The sequence below is a fragment of the Jaculus jaculus genome, chromosome 1, assembly GCF_020740685.1.
Source record: "Jaculus jaculus isolate mJacJac1 chromosome 1, mJacJac1.mat.Y.cur, whole genome shotgun sequence".
Taxonomy (NCBI): Eukaryota; Metazoa; Chordata; class Mammalia; order Rodentia; family Dipodidae; genus Jaculus; species Jaculus jaculus.
In genome coordinates, this window is record NC_059102.1 from 305,662,632 (window position 1) to 305,687,401 (window position 24,770).

Sequence of the window (24,770 nt, forward strand, 5' to 3'; positions counted from 1 at the left end):
ACAAAAAAGAATAAAGGCTGTAAAGATTGCTCAGTGGTTAAAGGCACTTATTTGCAAAGCATAATGGTCTGGGTTCAATTCCCGAATACCCATGTAAAGCCAGATGCACAAAGTGGCATATGTATCTGGAGTTCATTTGCAGTGGCAAGAGGTCTTGACACACCCGTTCTCTCTCTCTCTCTTTCTGTGTGTGTGTGTGTGTCTCTGCCTCCTTGCAAATAGATACCAAATAAAATATTTAGTAAAAAAGACCAAAAGAGAATAAAAAGAGCACTTGAAGCAATTAGTTTCTAAGTTTCATTTTATTTGTAGTTAGCCAATACCATTTTAGTGCAACCCAATCTTCTGTGAGGTAGGGGTTTTAGTTGAGATCTATGAGCATAGTTTTTATGGGAAAGATAAATGATTGTTGACAGTGCTGTCTGGAACAGCTCCCTTCTTAAGTGGACCTGGAAACTCTCAACACTGTAGGCATTCTCCTCCAGCATTACACTTCATGGGGCTTGGAAAGGCTTAGAAATTCCAAGGATCAGCTGGGGAGGAGCTGGGCTGGCCTTCACTCTCTGGATGCAATTTATGACTATGAAGGGAACACTGATGTAATAGAGGAGTCACAGCATTGACCTCCAAGCACCTGAGAAGCCAGTTACAGAAGACCTGTACCTAGAGGAAAATCAAGAATACAGCCACAAGCAGAATGAGAAAGCTAAAAAGTTTAAGCAAATAGTCAAAGGGAGATGGGGATTCTGATACAAATCGAGTTTTGGTGGCCTTCAGGGTTCGTTCCCACTGCATCATGATGGCCTGTCTGGCTCCTTCCCACTTTCCTGTGCCTGTCAGACGGAATTGGTATGGTGAGCACGGGCCAAAGAAGACACTCAGAGCCAGGCGTGGGTCCGTCAGGAACATGAGCAGCAAATTGGGTTTTGCATTGATAGATTTCAGGAGGTCATCTATGTATGGTATATAGTCAGTTTGCAAAGCCTTGCAGTAGCACAAACCATACCTTTACAAAAGGAAGATGGGGGCAGGGCAAGAATGATGGTTAAAATAATAATGACTCTAGGACAAGTAAAGATAAGCTTTAGATATTTATCAAACTCAAACAAATGTTGCTATGGAATTTGAATTTTTTTTTCCTGGTTATATTCTCTCCTTCATGGATATATGATCATCTAATTTTATCTTTTGTCATTCCTGTTTTTTTTTTTTTTTTTTTTTGAGAAAGAGTCCCAAACTTTAGCTCATACTGGCCTGAACCTCAAAGCAATCCCTCTGCCTCAGCCTCGCTAGTACTGGGATCTATGGTCATGAGAGAGACATCACACCCAATTTCATCTTTTTCTTAAAAGTCAATTGTTTCTTTATTTGTGCAATGTAAAGAGCAATAAAAATTTGTAGGAAAAATTCTCTGAGTTGCTGTATTAGTCTTTAGAATCATTGGCTGGCTTATATAATAGGAAGATTTTACACCATGTGGTGGTTTTATTTGTTTATTTTACTGAAATTCTATAAGGATAAAGAAGAAATATTTTACATGCTTTTATTGTTTGGGTTTGGCTTTGTATGTGTGTGTGTTATATATACAAGATCATGTGTGTGTGGGTGTATGTGTGGGCATGTGCATGTGGAGGCCAGAGGATGTTGGGTCTCAAACAATATTCTTCTTATTTACTGACCTACTCAAACTTGAATTCAGAGTCAGCCAGCTTGTCCTAGGGATGTCCTGTCTGCTCTAAGCGCTGAGCTCTGGGATTGCGGTGCACCACCACATCACATTGGCCTGCCCAACAGTATGTGTGTATTGGGGATCCAAACTCTTATCCTTATGCTTGCTTGGCAAGTTCTTTTATCTATGGAGCCATTTCCCCAGCACCAGATTTTGGCTCCTTGACAAGGATAGGTCAACCTTTTAAGTGTGATAATACATATGAAAGAGAAACAACAACAAGTTGCCTAAATACAATAATTTTCTTTTTTCTCTTTCATTCCTCCTTTTTTTCCCACTCTCCCTTCCTCCCTCCCTCCCTTTCTTCCTCTCTCCCTCCCTTTCTTCCTCTCTCTCTCTCTCTTTCTTTCTTTCTTCTCCCTTCTCTCTCTCCCTTTCTTTTCCTTTCTTTCTTTATTTCATTCATTTATTCATTCATTTCTACCTTTGGGACAAGGTTTTACTTTGTCATCCAGCCTAGCCTGGAACTATGTATCCCAGACTGGTCTCAAACTTATGGCAGTTCTTCTGCCTCAGCCTCCTATGAGCTAGAAACAGGCATGAGCTATTATACCTGGCTATTTAAAACAAAACAAAACAAAACAAAAACAAACAAACAGCAAAAAAAACAACAAAAAAAAAACAAAAAAAAAAAACACAACCCAAAACAAAAACCAGCTGAGCGTGGTGGTGCATGCTTTCAATCCCAGCACTTGAGAGGCAGAAGTAAGAGGATTGCTGTGAGTTCAAGGCCACCCTGAGACTACATAGTGAATTTCAGGTCAGCCTGGGCTAGAGTGACACCCTGCCTTGTAAAACAAAAAAACAAAAAACTCCCCCCAAACATCAAAAACAAAAAAAGCCTGTGTTCTTTCACAGGACCTTTTTGTTGGGGGAGGATGGGGGTTGTTTCAAGATAGGGTTTCACCCTAACCCAGGCTGATCTAGAATTTACTCTGTAGTATGTATTCTCAGGATGGCCTTGAACTCACAGAGATCATCTTACCTCTGCCTCTCCAGTGCTGAGATTAAAGGCCTGCACCATTATACCTAGCTCTTTTTTGTTTCTTTCAAATGAAAATTGTCATCAAAGACCCAAACCAGCGGACAGTAAAGGTAGATAAAGTAGGGGGTGTTTTGGCCATGACTCTCTTCTTAGTTGCTCATCAGCCTTCCCTTATCTCTGACCCTTGGGTGGGGCCTCAGAACAGGGGACATGGAGCACTCACCCAATGGAGAAGGCCATCTGGAAATGCTAACAGCTCTCAGGACCAAAACACAGATTCTGCCCTACTTCTTGAGTCTTGTGGTAACATAAGGTTATGTACTATGTTTTGGCAAAACAGCTTATGGTCACTGTGGTTTAAATTTTATCTTCGTTCCATATATTACAAAATCTTACAAAGAAACACCCATCATTGTTTGAAAATGAAAACCAACAACCAGGTCAGTGGATGTGGCCCACAGACTGCAAACCACAGTGCTCATAAAAACACACTTGTGTGAGCAGACACAAGCATGCTGTCTACCTGGCAAGGGTGAATAAGATGCGGGGGATGTACCTGGTCTACTTCATGCCCCGAGTGAGGCCAGGTGACTGCAGATGTGACCTGAAGTGTTCATTCTGGGAACAACAAAACCTCTCGATTTCCCTTTGCCTCCTCTCTCCTCAAACACGCCCTTTTCCTCCTTTCTGCCACTTTCAGATGCTTCTCTCTGTACTGTAACTCACCTTCCTGATAATGTTTTGCCAGGTTTGGTTATGATTTATAACACATGCCCAAGTAGTTCACTCACCCATTATGTTTGTTTTCTTTTCTTTCATTAACTTCTTGTATCATGACGTTTGGGGGAGGTAATGCAACTGTACCTACAAACACAGGTGGAAATTGAACTTCAGGCCTAGGTTTTGACTTATGGATAAGGTTACTTTTTGACTGCTCATTTTCATTGCTAGTATGCAGCTACTCATTGGCTCTTTTGCAAAAATATTAGAGCCCAAGTTGAATGGTGATGTTCCTGACAATCAGGCCATCAACAGAAAATGTTACATGAACATTAACAGAAAATATTAACTGATTATTATTATTATTAATATTAACAGAAAACATTAAGTGATATTAATGAGCACTTGGTCACTTAATATGACATAACCTCACAACTGGTAACTGGTTTGACTAAAACTTAAATTTTTCATTGAGTCAGTTGATTCAGTCAAAATAACAGGAAGGCACTATACATACATACATACATACATATATATGAGATAGATATATATAAAATCATCCTGATTTATCATTTGTGCTGGTCACTCTACTATAATAAGTCAGTGGATAATTGAATGGAATGCATCTTTATCTTAAAGATTTCATTCTTTCGAAGAGGAGTTGGGTAGTAGTCTCAAGATTTCTGATATCAAAACTCACATGGTAAACAAAGTGCCTATGACCTATGAGTTCTTATGCATTTACCTTTCAGGACTTGAACAGCCCATCGAGCTTGTGTTTCTCCCGTGGGTACCATAGAGCCCAAGGGTTTGATGAGGCCAATCACAGCCAGAGTTGGTTTCTGCAGATGTGCTGGGATGATATACTTGTACAGGGATGCCTGGCCGGCTTCAACTTTCACTATGGACTCATCAAGGAAGGGGAAAGCAAAGGTGTATCCTGTGGCAAAGACGATGATATCAATGGGTTCTTCCTTTGCTGTGTTGTGGAATATGACAGAGTTTTCCTTCACCTCCTTTATGCCTGGCTTGATTAAGACTTTCCCAGTGATGATCCGGCCTGGGAGCTCATCATTGAGCACAGGCTCTCTTAGTTGAGTCCTAAACAGAAACGTGAACAGGGTAGAGCTCTCCGGGTGAACTGTGGAGCTGGTCCTCACCCCCACCTCCATTTTCTTCTTGGCTGGAATAGGGTTACCACTCTTCAAAAGGGAGTAATGACATCCAATGCATCGATAAAATATGCTTACTATTTACTAGCATTTGTAAGCCAAGGAGGAAGCTAGGTCTCTCTTAAGCTATGTTTCTTAGCACTTGGCTATTATTTTACAGATAGCCAAATGGTGAGGGGCTATGGGGGAAGTCCATATCTGGTGAGCACTGCTGGAAGGTCTATGTTGTCACCCTTTCTCCTAGAGATCAACTGTGTAAGGAAAACATGTATGTGTCCCAAAAGAACAAGTGCAGAATCATTTTGTTTCAGCTGTACATTATCTCCTAAGATACTAATGTTTCGCTGAGCTGTTTTGGTATAAGTGGAGCCATTCTTTGGGCTGTGGCAAAGATACAGAGAGACAGTATAGTAAAATGGAAATAGCCAGGGAGTAGGAGGTACTGAACAGGGTTACTTTTCCATCTGTTTATATACTTAGCGGTCTTGGGACTAGAGGCATTATAGTCCTCACAGTGTTTTCTCTCTTCATTTGTGAAACATGATTACTAAAACATTCTATCCCTTAGTTTACTGGGTCTAATAAAAGAGCGTATGAAGTAATATGTTTATAGGAACATCAGAAATGGTAAGGGAACTGTATCAAAGAGAGAAGGGGTTATAATTCTTTAGTCCCTAAGGCACCATCCAGGCTAGATAAAACCTATGGAAGAGAAAACTGTACTAGAAAAAAAATTAAAGTTCCAGAGAAGCCTTTGATAGAAGAGAGAGGATCACAAGAAATCAGGAAAGATAAGAGACAGCAAAGTGAGAGAAGTGGCAAGATGAAGGCAGAAGTATGTGTGATAGAAAAGGGGTTGCAAGTCCCCAGGGGTGGCCTGGATTCACTGATTCATGTTGGATCATAGTGAAATCTAGGGGGAGAGCAGAGAGGAATGTCAGGTGCGCTGTCACATGGGATGGATTTGACTTTTGCAAACTTAATGAAGGCGGAAATGACACTTGGTCCTTGCTAGTAGACTAAGATACAGGATTTAACTGAAGAACAGACAGACATCAAAGTCATCATGAGAGAATAAGAGAGCACTACTACTGGAGAGATGGTGAAGGGCAATTAGAATTGAGGATTTCTCCACCGCCAGCTGAACAAAACAATGCAAGGGTGTCTTGTCAACAAGATGTTAAACAAGTTATACTCTTTTATTTACTGGAGCAGAAGTGTCACATCCTCCTGAATTAGCTAGAGTAAGTGGCAACGTATTTCTAAGCCCCAGTTTCCCCACAGTCATAGATTCTAATAACACCTTCAAGAGTTCTCGAGAAGGTGAAATACATACTCTTGCCAAAGGGGCACTCAACAGTTAGCTATTGTTAACTATTATTAGGTATTAAATTTGTATAAAGTGTTTATTATTACTATTTAGTTTTGAGACAGAGAAAGAGAGAAAGAGGGAGAGAGAGAGAATGGGCATGCCCAGGCCTTTCAGCCACTGTGAATGAACTCCAGATGTATGCACCCCCTTGTGCACATGTGCAACGTTGCACGCTTGTGTCACAGTGCGTCTGGCTAAGGGGGTGGGAGATTTGAGCATGCATTCTTAGGCCTCCCAGGAAAGTGCCTTAACCACTAAGCCATCTCTCTAGCACTAAAGTGTGTGTGTGTGTGTGTGTGTGTGTTTTAAAGCACTTGTTTAGCCTGGTTTATGTATACCACTGAGAAGATCCAAGCTCCACCTTCTTAAATCCTTTGACAGATATGCCATATTTACCTGTCTGCTGGTGCTAAGCCATAATTCACATGATTGAACCAGCTGTTCATTTTTCTTGCTAGCAACCAAGACATAATCGGCGTTGGGAGACAATTTCTGAACATGTTCTGACATCGTGTCATGAACACCATGTCCCATGGGTATCCTGAAGTATAAACTCGGCTGATCACCCATGCCCCTCCAGTGGTGCTGAGGAACACCTGGGAAACAGTGAGAGTTTGGAGAAGTGCCATGGATTAAAAAATCATCGATATGCCTGTCATTATGAAAATACATTCCTGACAAGATTGTCTTATTTGTTTTCTCCCCACTACTATTTAAGGTTATTCTTTTGGGATAAAAGTTTGAAAATACAGAACAGCAAAACACCCAAAAACATATTATTGAGCATTTATTGTCTTCCAGGCCTCGAGCTAGTTATAACAACTCACAGGGAGCGTTGGTTTCAGTGTTCTGTACAAACTATAATTATAGGCCATGGGGAATCAGGAGCTACTAGCTGTGATTCTGGGCAATGAGTACAGGGCATGGCAGAAATCAGGAGCTCTGTACAAAGTTAATATCAATATAAATCACGGCAATAATTTTCAGTAAAATAATTAGTCTTGATGTTTGTTTTTAACATCCTCCTCCTCTTTCTTTTTACTTTCTTTCAATACATTGGCTGTTTTGAGTGTGGGAAAAGGGGATAAAGGGACCCAAAGGTGGAGAGGGCCAGGGTGAAGGCCATGGTTACTCCACCTGACTGAGGTTGCTGACTGTGCTCGGGGGGTGAACATGGCAGGATTGAGCTGGATTATGACAGGATGCAGGGCTCATGCATGTTTCCTTTATTGTTTCTTTCTGGGAGTTGCTAGTTGTTCAGACTAAGGGTGTCATGTGAAAGCAGGCTTTCCAGAGGATTTGTTGGCTGGTGGTCTGGAGTCTGAATGGATTGTTGAGAGTGGGAAGAGGGATTGTGGATAGGGGTGATGGAATGAAGAACAAAGTTGGGGACTTTGAGGTGAAGAGACTTAGTTTGAGGGGTGGCTCTACCACCAGCTAGTGGTGGTATGACTATTAGGCAGGTTACATGACCTCTCTAATTCTTTGTTTCCTTGTAATCAGGAATGCTAATAGCATCTAATTCTGTGCAGTAAGAGTCATAGTGCAGTGCTTGGTGAAGGGGAATCCGGATCAACATATTTACAGTTCTTGTTGGGAAGGCCGAGCAGCAGCCTCAGTGCGAGATAATATGGACCTGATGGGGCAATCATTAAGGAAAGAGTTGCCAGGGCCTTCTGACCCATGAGACTGAATAAAGACGGGATATGTCCTATAGCTCTTGTTGGGTGGTAAGGAAAATGACACACACACACACACACACACACACACACACACACACACGGTCAAAGAAGTCGGTTTTGGAAGACTACGACAACTGGGGTTCACAGGAAAGTATATGACAACTTAATAAAGATACTTAGCAGGGCAAGATGGCCCATGCCTAATGTAACACTAGCACCTAGGGGCTAGAGACAGAAGGATCTGGAGCTTAAGGTCCTCAGCTACACATAGAGTTGGAGGCCAGCCTGGACTACATGTGACCTTGCCTCAAAACACAACAAAAATATATATTAAAACACTTTAAAAATCTGTTATTAGACAGGTATGGTGGTGCACACTGGTAATTTCAGAACTCAGGAGGCAGAGGTAGGAGAATTGCCACAAATTCAGTCAGTTTGGTTGACATAGCCAGTTCCAGGCTAGCCAGAGCTGCCTAACAATACTCTCTCTCAGAATGTTGGGGCATGATATGCAGAGACATTTATCATACCAATAACTGTGAGCTAACTCCACAATGCACAACCCATATACATCAACAAGGAGGGGCCATTGGGGAGGGGGTAGGTCAAGGATGAGCCTAATAATGGTACCAAACTGTCTGTATTTGCTGAATAGAAAACTAATTAAAAAAAAAACTAAAAAAAAATCTGTTGTGTGTTAGGCATTTCCCTTCATTCAAAAATTATTATAGTGTTAAATACTATTTTTATGAGATAAAAACTTTTATTTGGAAACATCAAGTTGTATAGTACCTTTTTTGCCAGGTGGCTGGCCTCCACAGCAATGTCTGTGCCAGAATTTCCCATTCCAACCACAAGAACTTGCTTGTCCTTAAATATGTCTGGATGTTTATACTGTCGACTGTGGAAGTACTGGCCTTTAAACGAATTTATACCTATAGAAAAAACAAAGTCAAATGGGGAATTTATAGAAACCATGAATGAAGCATGGATGTTTTTCAGCTGATAACATCCTCTTGAAAGATGATTTAGGTTACTTTTGCTAGTGTACTCAAGGTTGAGAAAATCTGAAATACAAGCACATGACTTTAACATGTTAGTAACCATTTATTTATTCACTTCATGCATTTATGGGTAAAGAAGGGTAATTACTCCATCTCACCTGTAGCTTTACTTACTATATGATTAACTACTAAGCTGAAGTATTGTGGCATATAGCACATATTAAAGAAGAATGTATGAAGTCATTACTACTTAAAAGCTGACAAAAGTCAAGGGGATAATAATAACGTTCTATACTACATTTGATTTACTTATGTTAATTTCACAAACAGGAAGCAAAAGCAAAAACGTTAAATGAAACTGTGACTCACTGCCTCTATCCAGTAAACTTTTAGGCATGTCTTCTATGTCCCAGGTATTGTGCTATATGATATGGGGGAAATAAGACAATGAACCACAGTCTTTGTTCACAAAAGCCCATATAAGTTGGAGAAATCTGCTGATAGGCCATCTTGGTGACTGACTGCAACTCTGGCTGAATTTGCTGAGTCAGTCAGAGTTGGCTCAGAGAAAAGAAGGATTATGTTAGTAAGTCAGGATTACACCTGAGCTAACTAGATATTTCAGGCAGTTGGTACCAAATTCCACTGAGACATCAAACACAAATGGAGAGCTTTTGAAAATACTCTCAAGTCCATGTTGCACAATCGGAGGTAATATGTGCTGAAGAACCTCACTTTTGTAGGAAATGTGGTAAAACACCTCACAGGGATTAAATTCACAGGGGATAAATATGCTTGTGGGAAATGGGTTTCTTAAGACCTGGTGGCTCTTTAGTCCTCCTTGAATCATTAGAAATCTAGTGCAGATCCTAGTTAAAACCTGACTATCATCAAGGCATTTAGAATTTGGTAGAGATGCAACCAAAATGAAATGTTAACTCAGTACAAAAGCCACATGTGGATCAGAGGGCTGTTGAGGTAGGAGAGCCCAAGGAGACTCATGGAATATCTGTGTGTGTCTTAGAGTCTCTCTAGAGTAGGCTGTTTTCGGTTATAAATGGATAAAAAATGACACTGTGTGGTGGTATCTCCTATGGGCTAACCCTTTCCTGTCTTATCTCCTAGGGCAGAGTAAGAATATGTTTTAGGTGAATATAGCTGTGTTAATAAATAAAACTAGTTATTTGGAGAAATTACACACTCGTTCTAACTTTTATTTTATTATTATCATTATTATTATTTTTTTGAGATAGGGTCTCACCCTAGTCCAGGCTGACTTGGAATTTACTATGTAGTGTCAGGGTGGCCTTGAACTCACAGTGATCCTTCTATCTCTGCCTCCTGAGTGCTGGGATTAAAGGCGTGTGTCACCATGCTTGTTATTTTTGCTGACTTTTTGGAACACCTCCTTCAGAATTGCTTTTAAGAGGAAAGTGTGTTATATGTTTCGAATATCTTCAGTGAATTTGATTTTTGCCATGGTTAATATCCAACCCCAATGAGCATGTGCATACTAAGCAAGTGTACTGTGAGGCAAGAATAGATATGGTAGAATTGGAATGGCTCTACTCAAATTCAGAATCACAGATTCTTAGGCTTAGTAATTCCAGGGATCCCAAATAGATAGATTGATAAGGCTGATATAAAGAAAGACTGTAGGCCTCTTACAACCTTCCTCATTTGATTTGTGAAACATGAAGTTGGGTAAGATAATCCAAGCTCCTTAATTTGGGGGTGAAAAAAACAGAGTTTAGGAAGATGAAGGAGGAGGGCAAAGATTATAAACTAGTTAGTCATGTTGCTTAGAGTTTATAGTTTCCTGATCCCAAGTTCATCTTGTTTAAACTGGGCACACTGGCTTACATGCACTCATGGGGTCCTGACCTGACATGACTCCTTATGGGCTGCAGGGCAGATCCAAGACCATAAGCCCACGTGTTTACTGCACATGATCACTGATCACTTGAGATCCCATGAGGACTGTGATCTCTCCACTGGACTACTATGAAGCTCTATTCATGCCTTCAACAGAGGCTGTGAGCAGTTGTAGTTACTAATGTACTCTTAGCACCTAGTGCAATATTCTGTGGGTATGGAATAAATCCTCCTTTCCCTATACTATGGGGCTTCCTGGATTCTTGGGGTGATCCTATATAGATGCTCCTTAGTAAGAGATTAGGGTAGCTGGCTGCTCAGGACCTTGCTCTGCAGGCTGGAATGCCCACAGTTGTATTGCTTTGCGGACTAATAGGAGTCCACTGCTGAATGTGTGCAAACAGAGGCTTCGAGGTCTTAGAGAACAATTTCTAGCACTGGAAGGTTTTTTTTTTTTTAACTCAGTGATTCTGCTCTAGGGCAGTTTTTAGGCAATGCTTTGTTCTAATCTGACCTGATATGAGTGGTCTCTGTGGCAGCCCCAGGACCTATGGAGGTATATAAATTTGTTCTAAAGTGAGTCAGGGAGTCCCTCCAGGCCACATTTATATGATTTGTAGAAAAATTGCTTCACCTTAACATCTGAGTGATTAACATAGAGGAAATAAATGATTTGATTTTGTATTCAAGCCATTGCCTTTTCTATTTCCTTGAACTGACAGCTAGTTGAAATTTGCCATAGATTAACACAAAGCATGGTTGAAAAAGTCAGGTGAAGAAACCGAGTCACCCAAGAATCTTAACTTGTATGCCAAGATTCACTTAAATTTCTTGACAATTGTGCAGTACCATAAAGATCTGGTCTAGCTCCTGCTAGGCTCATGTGAAACAAATAATCAAACAAACATGAAATGTCAAGTAACTTCTTCTGTTATCCATGGATTGACCTTTGTGTCCTCCTAGATTTGGCAACGTGCAGCAGCTGCTGAGGTGAGCGGCTTACATAAGCCTTCCATATTTCAGCAAACTTCCTTAATACTGTCTGTTACTTAAGGAGGGACATTGAGCATCAGTGAAGCATGAAACTGCTTAGCACATTCTCTGTCACTCTCTTCTGCATTCATCCATGGTGTGAAAAGACCTAGCTGCTTAGAAAAAGCTCTAGTTAGAACAACCTGTCATCTCACTATTTTAACTATTTTGAGTAGGAGACATAGGAGTTCATGGCCAGACCCAAAGAGTGCCAAAACAGTTCCCTTAAGACAATTTAAGGTCATTTAAGAACATGCTCTACCTGGGAAGGAATCCAGGGGCAAGGAAGGGTTAGTGAGAAAACCGGTGCAGACCATGACAGCATCAAAGATGGCTGAGCTTTGCTTCCCTTCATGCATAGTAACAACTTCCCATTGTCCAGAGATGGCAAAATCTGGACGTTTGGTTACACTGCAGACTTTGGTCTGAAAACAAGAAGCATGGGCATGATTAACAAGTGCCATATTCCCTTGAAGGGCTTGCTGGCTGGCATGCAAGCTCTCAAAGTTCAAAAGTTCCAGAACAGAGACCAAACACAACTAATAAACATAACCCTAGAATACCAGTCAGGCTATCGAATGAAACATGCTTGCTTGGATGGGAGTGTCTTAAGGTTGGAGTCATAGAGGGGAATCTAAGAAAAATGGTGAAGTCTTCCAGTGATTTGCTCAAATTCTCACTGTAAACAATAGAACAAATCTTAGATTATAATGTAAGATCATAGTGACTTTTAAAAACTATTTTCTTCAAGCTGGAGAGATTGCTCAGTGGTTAACAGTGTTTGGTTGCAAAACCTGATGGACTGAGTTTGATTCCTTAGTACCCATGTAAGGCCAGATGTACAAAGTGGCATATGCATCTGGAGTTCATTTACAATGGCAAGAGGCCTTGGTTTGTTCATTTGTTTTCTCTCTAAATGCAAATAAAAATATAAAAATAAAAGCATTTAAATTATTTAACTATTCTTGGGCTGAGGAGATGGCTCAGAGGTTGAAGTGCTTGGCTACAAAATGCAACCACTCTGGTTAGACTCCCCAGTACCATGTAAAGCCAGATTAACAATGTGACCCATGCATCTGGAATTTGTTGGCAGTGGCTACCAGCCCTGGCATGCCCACTCTCTATCTTCTTTCTGTTTCCTTCTGCTCAAAATAAATAAATTAAAAAAATCCAACCCCCAAATCTATTCTTTTTAAATTTATTTTATTTATTTTTTATCTTTTCACAATTTTTATTAACATTTTCCATGATTATAAAAAATATCCCATGGTAACCCCCCCACACTTTCCCCTTTGAAATTCCATTCTCCATCATATTACCTCCCCATCTCAATCATTCTACTTGCATATATACAATACCAACCTATTAAGTACCCTCCTCCCTTCCTTTCTCTTCCCTTTATATCTCCTTTTTAACTTACTGGCCTCCGTTACTAATTATTTTCCTTCTCATGAAGAAGCCCAATCATCTGTAGCTAGGATCCACATATGAGGGAGAACATGTGGCACTTGGCTTTCTGGGCCTGGATTACCTCACTTAGTATAATCCTTTCCAGGTCCATCCATTTTTCTGCAAAATTCATAACTTCATTTTTGTTTACTGCTGAGTAGAACTCCATTGTATAAATGTGCCACATCTTCATTATCCACTCATCAGTTGAGGGATATCTAGGCTGGTTCCATTTCCCAGCTATTATAAATTGAGCAGCAATAAACATGGTTGAGCACGTACTTCTAAGGGAATGAGATGAGTCCTTAGGATATATGCCTAGGAGTGCTATAGCTGGGTCATATGGTAGATCAATCTTTAGCTGTTTTAGGAACCTCCACACTGATTTCCACAATGGCTGGACCAGATTGCATTCCCACCAGCAGTGTAGAAGGGTTCCTATTTTTCCACATCCCCGCCAACATTTATGATCATTTGTTTTCATGATGGTGGCCAATCTGACAGGAGTGAGATGGAATCTCAATGTAGTTTTAATCTGCATTTCCCTGATGACTAGTGATGTAGAACATATTTTTAGATGCTTATATGCCATTTGTATTTCTTCCTTTGAGAAAAATCTATTCTTTCTATTATGCAACCTTATTTTTTCAAAGTTTTCTCTTCATTTTTTTGGTTTTGTTTTTAAAATATTTTTGTTTTTATTTTTATTTATTTATTTGAGAGCAACAGACAGAAAGAGAAAGAGGCAGATAGAGAGAGAGAGAGAGAATGGGTGTGCCAGGGCCTCCAGCCACTGCAAACAAATTCCAGACACGTGTGCCCCCTTGTGCATCTGGCTAACATGGGTCCTGGGGAATCGAGCCTTGAACCGGAGTCCTTAGGCTTCACAGGCAAGTGTTTATTGGTTTTGTTTTTTATTTTTATTTATTTGAGAGCAACAGACAGAGAAAGAAGCAGAAAGAGTGGGGTGGGGAGGGGTAATGGGTGTGCCAGGGCTTCCAGCCATTGCAAACGAACTCCAGATGTGTGCACCCCCTTGTGCATCTGGCTATCGTGGGTCCTAGGGAATTGAGCCTTGAACTGGGGTCCTTAGACTTCACAGGTAAGTGCTTAATTGCTAAGCCATCTCTCCAGCCCTCTTCATTTTTTTTCTTTTAAATAAAGATAAGGATTGTATGTCATTGAAAACACAAGTTTGGTCCCAGTTATCTTGGCTTATAGAAAATCATATAGATAATGTTCCTGAAGTGTCTTCAGATTTCAAGATCTATTGAAAAGCACAAACTTATAGCCTAAATGTTCAAAGAGTAGTCCAAAGTTCAAATAGTCTATTTTTGTTCTCATTGAAATGCATATGTGCCCATGAGTATTAATTCCAATTCAGGAAATACATACATACATGCATACATACATACATATATATATATATATGTATATATAATATATATATATATATAATATATATATATATATATATATATTTTTTTTTTTTTTTTTCGAGGTAGGGTTTCACTCTGGCCCCAGACTGGAATCCACTAGGAGTCTCAGGGTAGTCTTGAACTCACGGTGATCCTCCTACCTCTGCCTCCCAAGTGCTGGGATTAAAGGCGTGTGCCACCACACCCGGCAGAAATATATTTTGAATGTTTACTTACTTATTTCAGTGCTGAAAATCGAACTCAGGTCTAGGTGAGCACTCTACCTTTAAGCTACTTACAATAAATCTAGTACAAGACAAACTTATAAGCAAAAATTAGTCATAAACAAAGAATTTTTCTGACCTTTCTTTCCTTTTCAAACCTCTAAAAGGAGATGGGTTTCTCAAGTCCCTTCTACTGGGTTCTGTGTTTGGTTTATAAATATTCAAAGTGCTTATAAGGCATTTACATTTGCATTGTCAGTTCTTTCTTAGAAATAGTGTCTTTAGTCTTACAATTTCTCATCTATAAAGCCCAGAGTTATCCTACAGAGCAGTAGTAGAAAATAGGTAAGAGAATACTTCTTGACTACTAACTGATGCTTTTGTCTTACCTTGAATTGAATGCATTTCAGAAGGTTGAACCGATTTGCATACAATTTGAGATATTCCAGGAACAGAGCATTTGGCACGAAGTTTGGATAATCTTCTGGGAATGGAAAATCTGAGTAACAAGACATCTCTTTGCTGCTGTTGGAAACCACAGACTTATAGAGACTAGCTCTGCCCTCCTCAACATGTTCCTGTATGAACAGTGAAAATTTATGAGCATACATGCAGGCAGGTGAACACAATGGATATTGGTTTGTTAGAAATCTCAAACGTTGACCCAGCTTAAGGAGATCCAGATCATGTGTGCTACCCACCATTGTTATAATGAGATTTGCTGTTTTGCATTTGGGAAATGAGGAACACTGGACCCCAGTATAATTTTCATGAATAGGACATCTCATTCACACTGTGGGGTAAGTATACCTGAGATGAACCACTTGTCCATATTATGCACTATTGCTGCACATACAGAAATAATTGGATAAGAACCTGGAAGTAGTTTTTAAGTTTTTAGATAATGAACAAATGCTAGGTACTTTGTTTTCATTCAGTATTCTTGGAATTATATGAGGAAGCAGAGTTCAGACTATGAAGGCTTTCTGTTTTTACAGGAAGATCATGGCAACATTGATGAATGTTTGAACATAAAAACAATTTATATTCAACTTTAAGAAGTGGCTGGGGAGATGCCTTAGTGGATAAAATATTTGCTGTGCAAATGTGAGTACCTGAGTTTGGATCTCTAGAACCCACATAAAGGTGGATTCTATAGCATAAGTGTCTGTAATCCCAGAACACCTGTTACAGCAGCAGGGGAGGTGGAGACAGGATGATCTCCCAGAAGCTCAGGGGACAGCTATCCTGGCAATCGCAGTGATGAACCATGACAGACCCCCGCCTTAAATAAGGCGAAAGGCAAGGACTGATACCTAAGGTTTTCCTTTGACAACCACATGTATACTGTGGCACACATGCATTCCTATTCACACATGTGAACAATACACATGCACACACACAAAGACTTACAAAAGATGCATTAGAGATGAAGAGTATAGGGGAAAAAAAGGAAGGTAGCTAGTTAAGAACCTAAGATGCAAATCCATTTGATTGCTGATGAGGACCCTAGTAGAGATAGTGACAGTTGGATTCTTGAGGTGCCTGTAACATAGATTGCACAGGGTTACAAGGCTGATTTGATTTAGGAACTGAGAGAATAAGCAGGTCAAAGATTTCCTGATTGGACAACTATGTACATGGCACACACTAACAAATTTTTGTTCAAATAATTAGTAAACCCAACATCTTATTAGACTGCTCCAAGTTGGAACAATAAGTTTAATAATGTCTTTAGTTTTAGTAAAGTGTTTTCTCTAGTTTCTTATCTCTGTCCTTTGGGTGGTATTGTGGAGGATTGTGCTTGTGGTTTTAATGGAAAAGTCCTTAGTGTTTCAATATCATTTATAATATTAGATATGTGTAGTTTCTCTCTTCTGTAAAATAAAAGTTATTTTATTTATATGACTAAGTGGAAACAAGAACATAAACCTCATATATAAAGAGTGCTCATTCTTTTACCTGAAAGGATATCAGTCTAGATCTATATGGAATGTATGACAATGATAGAGAATTGAATTATGACTAAACATGAACGTGACTGATTTAAATTGACATTACTGATCTCATTAGTCGATATGCATTGAATGTGACTTACTTTTCTGTGATCCCACATCTGACAACCTCAGTTTTCAGAATATAGCTAGAAGACTGGGTGCTGAAAGATGACTTTAAATCTTAAACCTTCATCCTACTGAAATCTCTGAAGCAATGCTAACCAAAGTAGTCTACAGAGCAAAGCAGTACCAGTATGAGCTGGTTATTACCAGTCTGTGATGAGACAAATACAGAGATCAACAAGGGTAAGCTGTTAAACCTTTTATAGCAATGCTTTAACATTGCTCAGGATTTAAGAATATGGACTGCTTTTGGTTACACTGGACATAGATAAGTCTTGCAGTTGTCTAACTTGTGTGATGAATTGTATGGAATTTGAGCTGGGTCTTAACCATACAAAACAGAATACATTACAATGTGAAAGGTCTTAAACTTAATTAGAAAGTCATTATCCACCAATGCATAAAATCTAGAATTACTGAAAAATATTTATATTTAACTGTAAGCTTAAAGGACAAGTTATTTGAATTGGCTATCATAAAGGACCAAAGATAAAATTTAAAAATATAGAAGTTTGGGGCTTGAGGGATGGCTTAACGTTTAAGGTGTTTGCCTGCAAAGCCAAAAGATCATGGTTTGATTCCCCAGGACCAACATAAGCCAGATGTACAAGGTGGCACATGAGTCTAGAGTTCGTTTGCAGTGGCTGGAGGCCTCGGCATGCCCATTTTTTCTCTCTCTTAAATAAATAAATAAGAATTATATATATATATATATATATGTATATGTATATATATATATATATATATATATATGTATATATGGCAGTTTGCTTCACTTGGATAGCAGTTCTAGTTTTTAAAAAGATTACCATGCACTTGCTGATACTGTTTTAAAATCTCTTCTTTCATTTCAGTCAACATAACTTTGTGAATCTTTTTTTTAACTTAGAAATAGTTTAGATTTATATTATTTGCTGTTTGCTACAAAGTTTGTCACAGTAGAAATCTCATGAGCTGGGAAGACGGTGCCGTGGTTGAAATGCTTGCCATGCAAGCATAAGAAGGTAAATTCATATTCCAGCATCCATATAAAATACCAGGCGTGGTGGCATGTGCCTGTAATCCCAGCACTGGGGCATCAGAGAGAGGGAATCCCTGGGACTCACTGACCAACTTGTGTAACCCAGTACATGATGGCAAGGTTCACTTAGAGAGTTTGTCTCAAATAAGGTGGAAGGTGATTGAAGAATATACCAAATGAAATCTGGTGCATGCACACATGTGTGCCCGCACACATGAAAACACACATACATGCATGGATAACACACACACACACACACACACACACACACACACACACACACATGCAAATACCCTTGGACATTGGGCTGGAGATAGATGTATCAGTGGTAGATCACTTATATCATGCCAAGGCCTTGTATTCTATCCATAGTTCCCCAAACGAATCCAATCCAAACCAAACATGTTAGCCATTAATATAAGAAGTGTATAAAGTGTGCCTAGAGATGTTTAAGATGGAGAGGTACTATTTTATACAAAATGCCAAAAGGTCCAAGTGTACTAGTGACTATATTAATTGCCTCTGTGTACATTTTCAAAGAACATTGTGTTTATCTTTTTCATTTTTAAATGTTATTCTTATTTATTTGTAAGGACTGAGTGAATGGGTACTGCAGGCCTCCAGCCACTGCAAATGAACCTCAGATGAGTAGATGCATGCGCTACTGTGTGCATTTGGCTTTACATGGACACTGGGGAATGGAACCTGGGATATTAGGCTTTGTAGGCAAGTGCCTTTACCACTGAGCAATCTCTCCAGCCCTTTATTCTTTGTAAAAATATTTTTAGTTTTATTTATTTATTTGAAAGAGAGAAGGATGCAGAGAGAGGGAGAAGGAGAGGGAGAGAGAGAGAGAGAAAGAGAGAGAATGGGCAAGCCAGGGCCTCCAGCTACAGCAAATGAAATCCAGACTCATGTGCCCCATTATGCATCTGACTTATGTGGGTCCTGGGGAATCGAACCTGGGTCCTTTGGCTTTGCAGGCAAGTGCCTTAACTGCTAAGCCACCTCTCCAGCCCTCAGCCCTCTATTCTTTATAATTTTCTTTCTATGCTGTGTGGTTAATGGAATTTATTGAAATTAATTTTGTGATTTTTCACTCAATATAAGAGTTGAATTCATTTTTATTTCTGTATTTTTGTTTCATTTTCATTTTTTTAAAAAATATTTCTATTGTACTTGACAATTGTCTATAATTAACTGAAAGTTCAAAACAAAACAAAACAACCACAGTTGTTCCATGCAGTTTGAGAATCACAGGTTTTTGCCAGTGCCTCTGAATGTGGTTAAGATTTGCATGGGAAATCACATTAACATGCTGATGCTGACCCTGTAGGTCTGGATGGGCCTGAGACTCTGCATTTCTAATGGGCTTCCTGAATACATTTGCAGCATTTATTCATGCACTGCTGGCTCAATAGCTCTACCCAAGAGGAATGTGGTAGAAACCCCACTTGTATTCTTAAATTTTCTGGTAGGCACATTCAAAAATAAAAAAAACACAAGTGAAATTAATTAAAATGTATTTACTTAATTCATCATACGCAAAATGTTGAAATGTGAATGTGTAATTAATATAAAAATTATTAATGTAGCATCTTGCGTTCCTTATACTAAGTCTTCAAAATGTGGTATAAAGCTGTATATTCAAATGTTAAGTTTTATTGGCATTGTTCTGGTGTAGGCCTGCCAATTGCCCTGACACTCTTAGTGTGGAAACACAGGACCCCTGAGAGTTGCTGTTGTCATTGGGGAACAGTCTTGTTCTCAAGAAGGGAAAAACGAATGAGAAGGGTGCAATGGAAAGATAGGCTGTGGAGGCAGGGAGATTGGCTTCACATACATGAGTTGATCCAAAAATGCTTGCAAGTTCTACCATAACTTAACTGAGTATAAAACCAACTGAAATAACAATCCAGTCCTTTAGTCACTGTGGCTACATTGCAGGTTCTCTGTAGCTACGTGTGGTCAGTGGCCACTGTGTTGGAGGGCATAGTTTGGGAACATCCTTGGGCTTGAAGGGAAGCACTGGAACTGAATGCAATTCAGTAACACTGTCCTGTGCGTTACAGGAATGAGAAGAGCAGCTACAAAAAGTTATGATGCTGATAAATGAGGGTTGATGGCTGGCGAAAAAGCAGAAAAGCAGTTGTAAACATTTTGAAACACGTTTGTGTAGGGCCAGGGTTCCTCATGTTTCTCTGGCTTCCTAGAAAATCCTTTATTGCTAATACAGTTTTTACTGAGGCTAAATTTGACACACACACATTTTCACACTTTCAGTCATGCTGTTTAAGAAAGGTAGAGATATGTATTATAAACTTTGTATTTAAAAAAAAATAGTTCAAAAAATTTCAAACATTTTTTAGTGGTATGTTTAAACATCAGGGAGCAAAGGGGACTCATTGAAACTAAATAAAGTCGAGGAACCATGTATTTTTGAATATTTAAAATAAATGAACAAACCAAAGCAAAAGGGGAAAAAGCCTTCTGTTTTGCAAAACCGAGGAAGATAATTGTCAGGGCAGAAAGAAGAGACACTTCCAGGAAACCCTGGAGTCCATTGTGAAATAATGCATCACAGATGTTAGCCGCAGAGAAACTGTAGTTCAGAAAACGTGCTTAACCCTTAGAATGGAACTCAGGGTGAACTCAGCTTGCTTTTCTCTTTCCTCCCACTGACTGTTTCTTCTGGAAGAATACCAGTTCTGTCATATGGAGCACTTTTGCAGCCAGCACAGATCTCTGTGACCTCTTTGTGGTATTTGTGGGTCTGCCTCCCCTCTTCAGTGTTCTCAATGAGCAGTGTGCCCCAGTGGTGCCCAGGCCCCCAGGACCTGTAGCTCAGCCCTGCAGAGCTGTGGACACTCCTGGCATTGTCCCTGTGTGGGTGTGCCAATTGCCCTGGCGCTCCCACTGTGGGAGCACATGCCTCCTGACAATTAACAGGGCCCATTTAGGGGAACAGTTTTGTTCTTGTCAAGGGAAAAATGAATGAGAAGGCTGAAGAAGAGAGAGATGGGCTGTGGAGAAAAATGCATGAACATGAATGGTGGCTGCTGGTTCTCTTTGGTTGTTCAGCACAATGAGGCTGTCCCTATCACCCACTGGGATACTTGGTGGTACTTCATGAATCACAGTCAAGATGTCTGTTCTTTTTCTTTTTTCAAAGCTATGAAACAGACTAGAAGTGCATGAAATGTAGATATCGACAGTACAGTCCCAAGCCAGACTGCCTAGGTCCACATGCAAGTTCTGCATTTTCACTGGGTCATTTTCTTAACCTTTCCCAGTTTCTCCATCTAAATGCAGGAACAGCAATAGTATGTGCATATTCCCTGGGACACAGTGTTCTAAGGCATTTAGAACAGTGTCTGGTAATCACTCAAAACTGAAAGCTGTGTTATTCTACAATTTCTAAGGAGATTTACTGTTTTAAGCTTGGTGTCCTTCAGAGTGGACTGTTGGCAATGGGAAGAAAAAGTTATCAGATCAAAGGTCGTTCCTTTCTCATTTTGAAATCAAATGGAAAAAAAAAAAAAGACGTAACAAAGTTCCCAACTAGAGACCTTCTCTTCTTATGGACAACATTCGTATCTCTTGTTATTTAAGAATATTACTTTCCATGGCTCTAAAATAGCCAAAGGCAAGTTAAATTGGCTGCAGTGTTTGTGTGTGTGTGAAAGAAAGAGCGAGGAGAGAAAGAACACAGCTATCATCTTTGCCTCTTTCTTTGGCGACAGTGAGACTTTTCCTTGAAGACAGATCTGTATTCAAGGAAATTTGGTGCCATCAGAGAATATTACTCCTGAGGGGTCTGTTCAGTTTTTCTCAATATGGGTAAGCAGAAATTCAGTTAATGTCTATTGAATATATGCATCAAGTAAAGCCTAATAAGAGTACTGAAGCTTTAGAAATAAGGCTTTTTTGTTTTTAATGGAAAGGCTTAGGAAGTGCAAGGACACAATAGCTGAGGAACAATTCTTCAGTGATTTATAGGACTTTGTGCTTGCTAGTCAAGTACATGACCAACTGCTCAACTGCTGTTTATACCTGAGACAACCAACCTACAGTGCAAGTGCCCTGAGCCCCCTCCCTCTGATGTCGCTGAGAAGGCTGGCTGTGACACGCTCTCCATGCATGTTCTAGCTTCACTTGAGCTGGTGGCCAGTCACAGGCAGTTCTTTTTCTTTTAAATCAGCATTGCCTTAAAAAAAAGTGTGTGTGTGTGTTTGTGCATGCGTGTGTGCATGTGTGCAGTTGGTGCATGTGGAGGCCCAAAGACAACCTTGGGTGTCATCCTCAGGAATGCCCTCCACTACACTATGGTCTTTTTTTTTTTTTTTTTTTTGAAACAGGTCTTTCCCTGGACTAGATTCACCAGTAGGGTCGACTGGCTGGGCATCAGCCTCCAGGGATTTGTCTGGCTCTTCCTTGCCAGCACTGGGGTTAAAAGTGTATGCCACCACACCTGACATTTTTCTGTTAGTTCAAGGGAGGGAACTTGGGTCTTCATGCTAATATAGCAAGCATATTAGCAACTGGGCCATCCCCCTAGACTGTTTTTGTTTAATATTTTATTTTTATTTGCTTATTTATTAGAGACAGAGAGAGGGAGAGAGAGAATGGGTACGCCAGGGCCTCTAGCCACTGCAAGTGAACTCCAGATGCATGTGCCACCATTATGCATCTAGCTTACATGGAATCTGGAGAATCGAACCTGGGTCCTTAGGCTTCACAGGCAAGCACCTTAGCCCCTTAACCGCTAAGCCATCTCTCCAGCCCTGCTTTTGTTTTTAGTCATTATTATCCTCTCCCTTGCTCCAATCTATGATGCCCTTATTTTTTCATTATATCCTTTAACTCCTGTGGTAGCTAGGAGTGCCAGAGTCATACCCTTGGCAGTGGACAATTAAATGAAATAATTTATAGTCTCTGGACACTTTTCCTGTTTGGAAGTGGAAGCTGTCTCCTGTGTGTTCTGTTAGATTTCTGCAGCTTGCTTCTCTACTTTTCCTTATGGCCCTTTCTGCTTATGCCAGGTACCAAAGACCCCACTTTGTGAATACATGGCTTCTGGCAAGCACAGCCATTCCTAGAGCTGGCTCTTTAGTTCTGCAGCCTCTGAACGGGCTACCTGACCTTCCTTGAATCCCAAGATACTGTAAAGTGATCTTTAGTGGTATGTGTATGTGTGTATGTGGTGGGGAGAGGGAAAGAAACTGAGAGAGAGAGGGAGAGAGAGAAAGAGAGAGAGAGGGGGGGGAGGGAGGAAGAAGGGAGAGAATAAATGCCTGTGGAAAGACTCAGTAAATGCAGGGCTAACTAGAGCTGAAAAACACCTTCAAAGCCACCAAGTTGAAGGACATTCAAGGAAGCATTAGGAGAACCCCAAAGTATTGCAGAGGTGCCTCAAGGCTGCTGTATCCAGAGAAGGCTGTTAAATAAAGGTGGGGTGGATTTTCCTACTTCTCAGGTCCATGGTAACTCAGCACTAATCTACTTTTCAAACTGCTTCCATTTTATAAAAGAGGTCCTAGAGACGGACTGGCTTGATCATGAAGAGCTATTTTACCTAGCTAAATAATCCTGTTAGTCATCTTTCTGATGGTCTATTACATTCCCCACAATTTTTAAAATGACTTTCATCTTTTTCATTCTCCAACTTGGCACCCTAGTGCCCTCTTTACCCTACAAGACTGCCTTGTTTCCAGAAAGAACTGAGACCACTGATGTGGGTTCTTGTGCCTTCCTTCTCCACTCCAGTGGGCTTCTCTCATGATCATTCTCCCTTTCCTCTTGTCTCTGATCAAGGTGTATCTTGCCTCTCTGCCTTTCCAGGGCTAACCTTCTACTTGTGCCCATAATCCAATTCTTCCCTTTTCTGCCAGGATCTCGTTCCAACCTTGACATGCAAATTCAATCATTTCCTGTCATTCAGGGATTTTCACTTTGCCTGCAGACATCTTTGGACCTTCCTGTCAGGCACATGTTCAAACACAACAGCAATGACCACAACAAAGGATCTCCTAAAGTTTGTTCATTATGCACATTACTTTTAAAGTTAAAACATGACCTTCTTGCCCAGAAAACTCTCCCCTTCCACCACTTCTCTTACATCTATCTACCTTACGTTCCAATAAACTCTTTTATTTTGTGAACATGCTTGGCACTTGTTCTTATTAGTTCCTTCCCTGGTATCTTCTGTCTGTTGACATCCTTTGAAGCCCATTATGGACCATCTGTCTCATTTACACAGCCTCCCTGGTTTCCCAGCAGTGATTGTAATCCTGCCCTCATTTCAACAGCCCTGGCATTCTTTCTGTAAGATCTTAGCCTTCTTTCACTGTCATTGGTTCTCCAGAGCAGGGGAAATCCTTCCCCTTTTTGTGTCCTCTACAGTGCTTCCATGATATCCCCATGTCAGCTGGGCATAACTGGATCTTGACCCATTTCTCTCGATTCTTGAACTAGTGTGGTTTAGTGTTAATGATTAAGTGTCTGTGACCTAGATGAGGAGCATTTTGTCTGGTGTCTCAAGAGGCTCAGTATAGCTTTTGGTCTTTGAACTCACTTTTTGCATTGACTGAAATTATCTTAGCCAAAGAACTCTAGGCATTTAACTGGGTGGTTTCATCCAGCCAGTTCTTAACTCATGGATTACACACCCTGATTTGGAGTACTGTGTTACGAAGGAATCTGAAGCTCCTTATGGAAAAGGTCAATTGCTTTGATTAGCAACGTCTTCAAGTGAGCATAGAAGAGGAGCATTTTAGTACATGTGTCGGGGTTCTACCCTCCTGCCAGAACAGAAGAAGTTTGAGTTGTGGGAACAGATGTGTTCTTATACCTCCGTCCCTTTGGAAGGTTTCCATATATTGATGGTTATCTCTTCTGATGGCATGAGCACTACTTTATAAAATATATTTAATTAATTTATTTATTTGAGAGAAAGAAAGAGACATAA

The 24,770-nt window shown here is 40.1% G+C and overlaps 1 protein-coding gene across 4 annotated transcripts in view; it reads right to left on the minus strand.

The window, feature by feature from the left end:
• Positions 1-283: 283 nt before the first annotated feature.
• Fmo1 (flavin containing dimethylaniline monoxygenase 1) overlaps positions 284-24,770 on the minus strand; it is a 33,025-nt gene continuing 8,538 nt past the window's right edge. For all 4 annotated transcript variants that reach the window (XM_045142186.1, XM_045142185.1, XM_045142184.1 and 1 more), the window contains 7 exons: positions 15,052-15,240; positions 11,834-11,996; positions 8,453-8,595; positions 6,375-6,574; positions 4,180-4,535; positions 3,506-3,578; positions 284-1,006 (listed from right to left, as the gene is read on the minus strand). In XM_045142186.1, the coding sequence (XP_044998121.1) occupies positions 664-1,006; positions 3,506-3,578; positions 4,180-4,535; positions 6,375-6,574; positions 8,453-8,595; positions 11,834-11,996; positions 15,052-15,240 (1,467 nt within the window). In that variant the 3' untranslated portion in view covers positions 284-663. The remainder of the gene's footprint in view (positions 1,007-3,505; positions 3,579-4,179; positions 4,536-6,374; positions 6,575-8,452; positions 8,596-11,833; positions 11,997-15,051; positions 15,241-24,770) is intronic.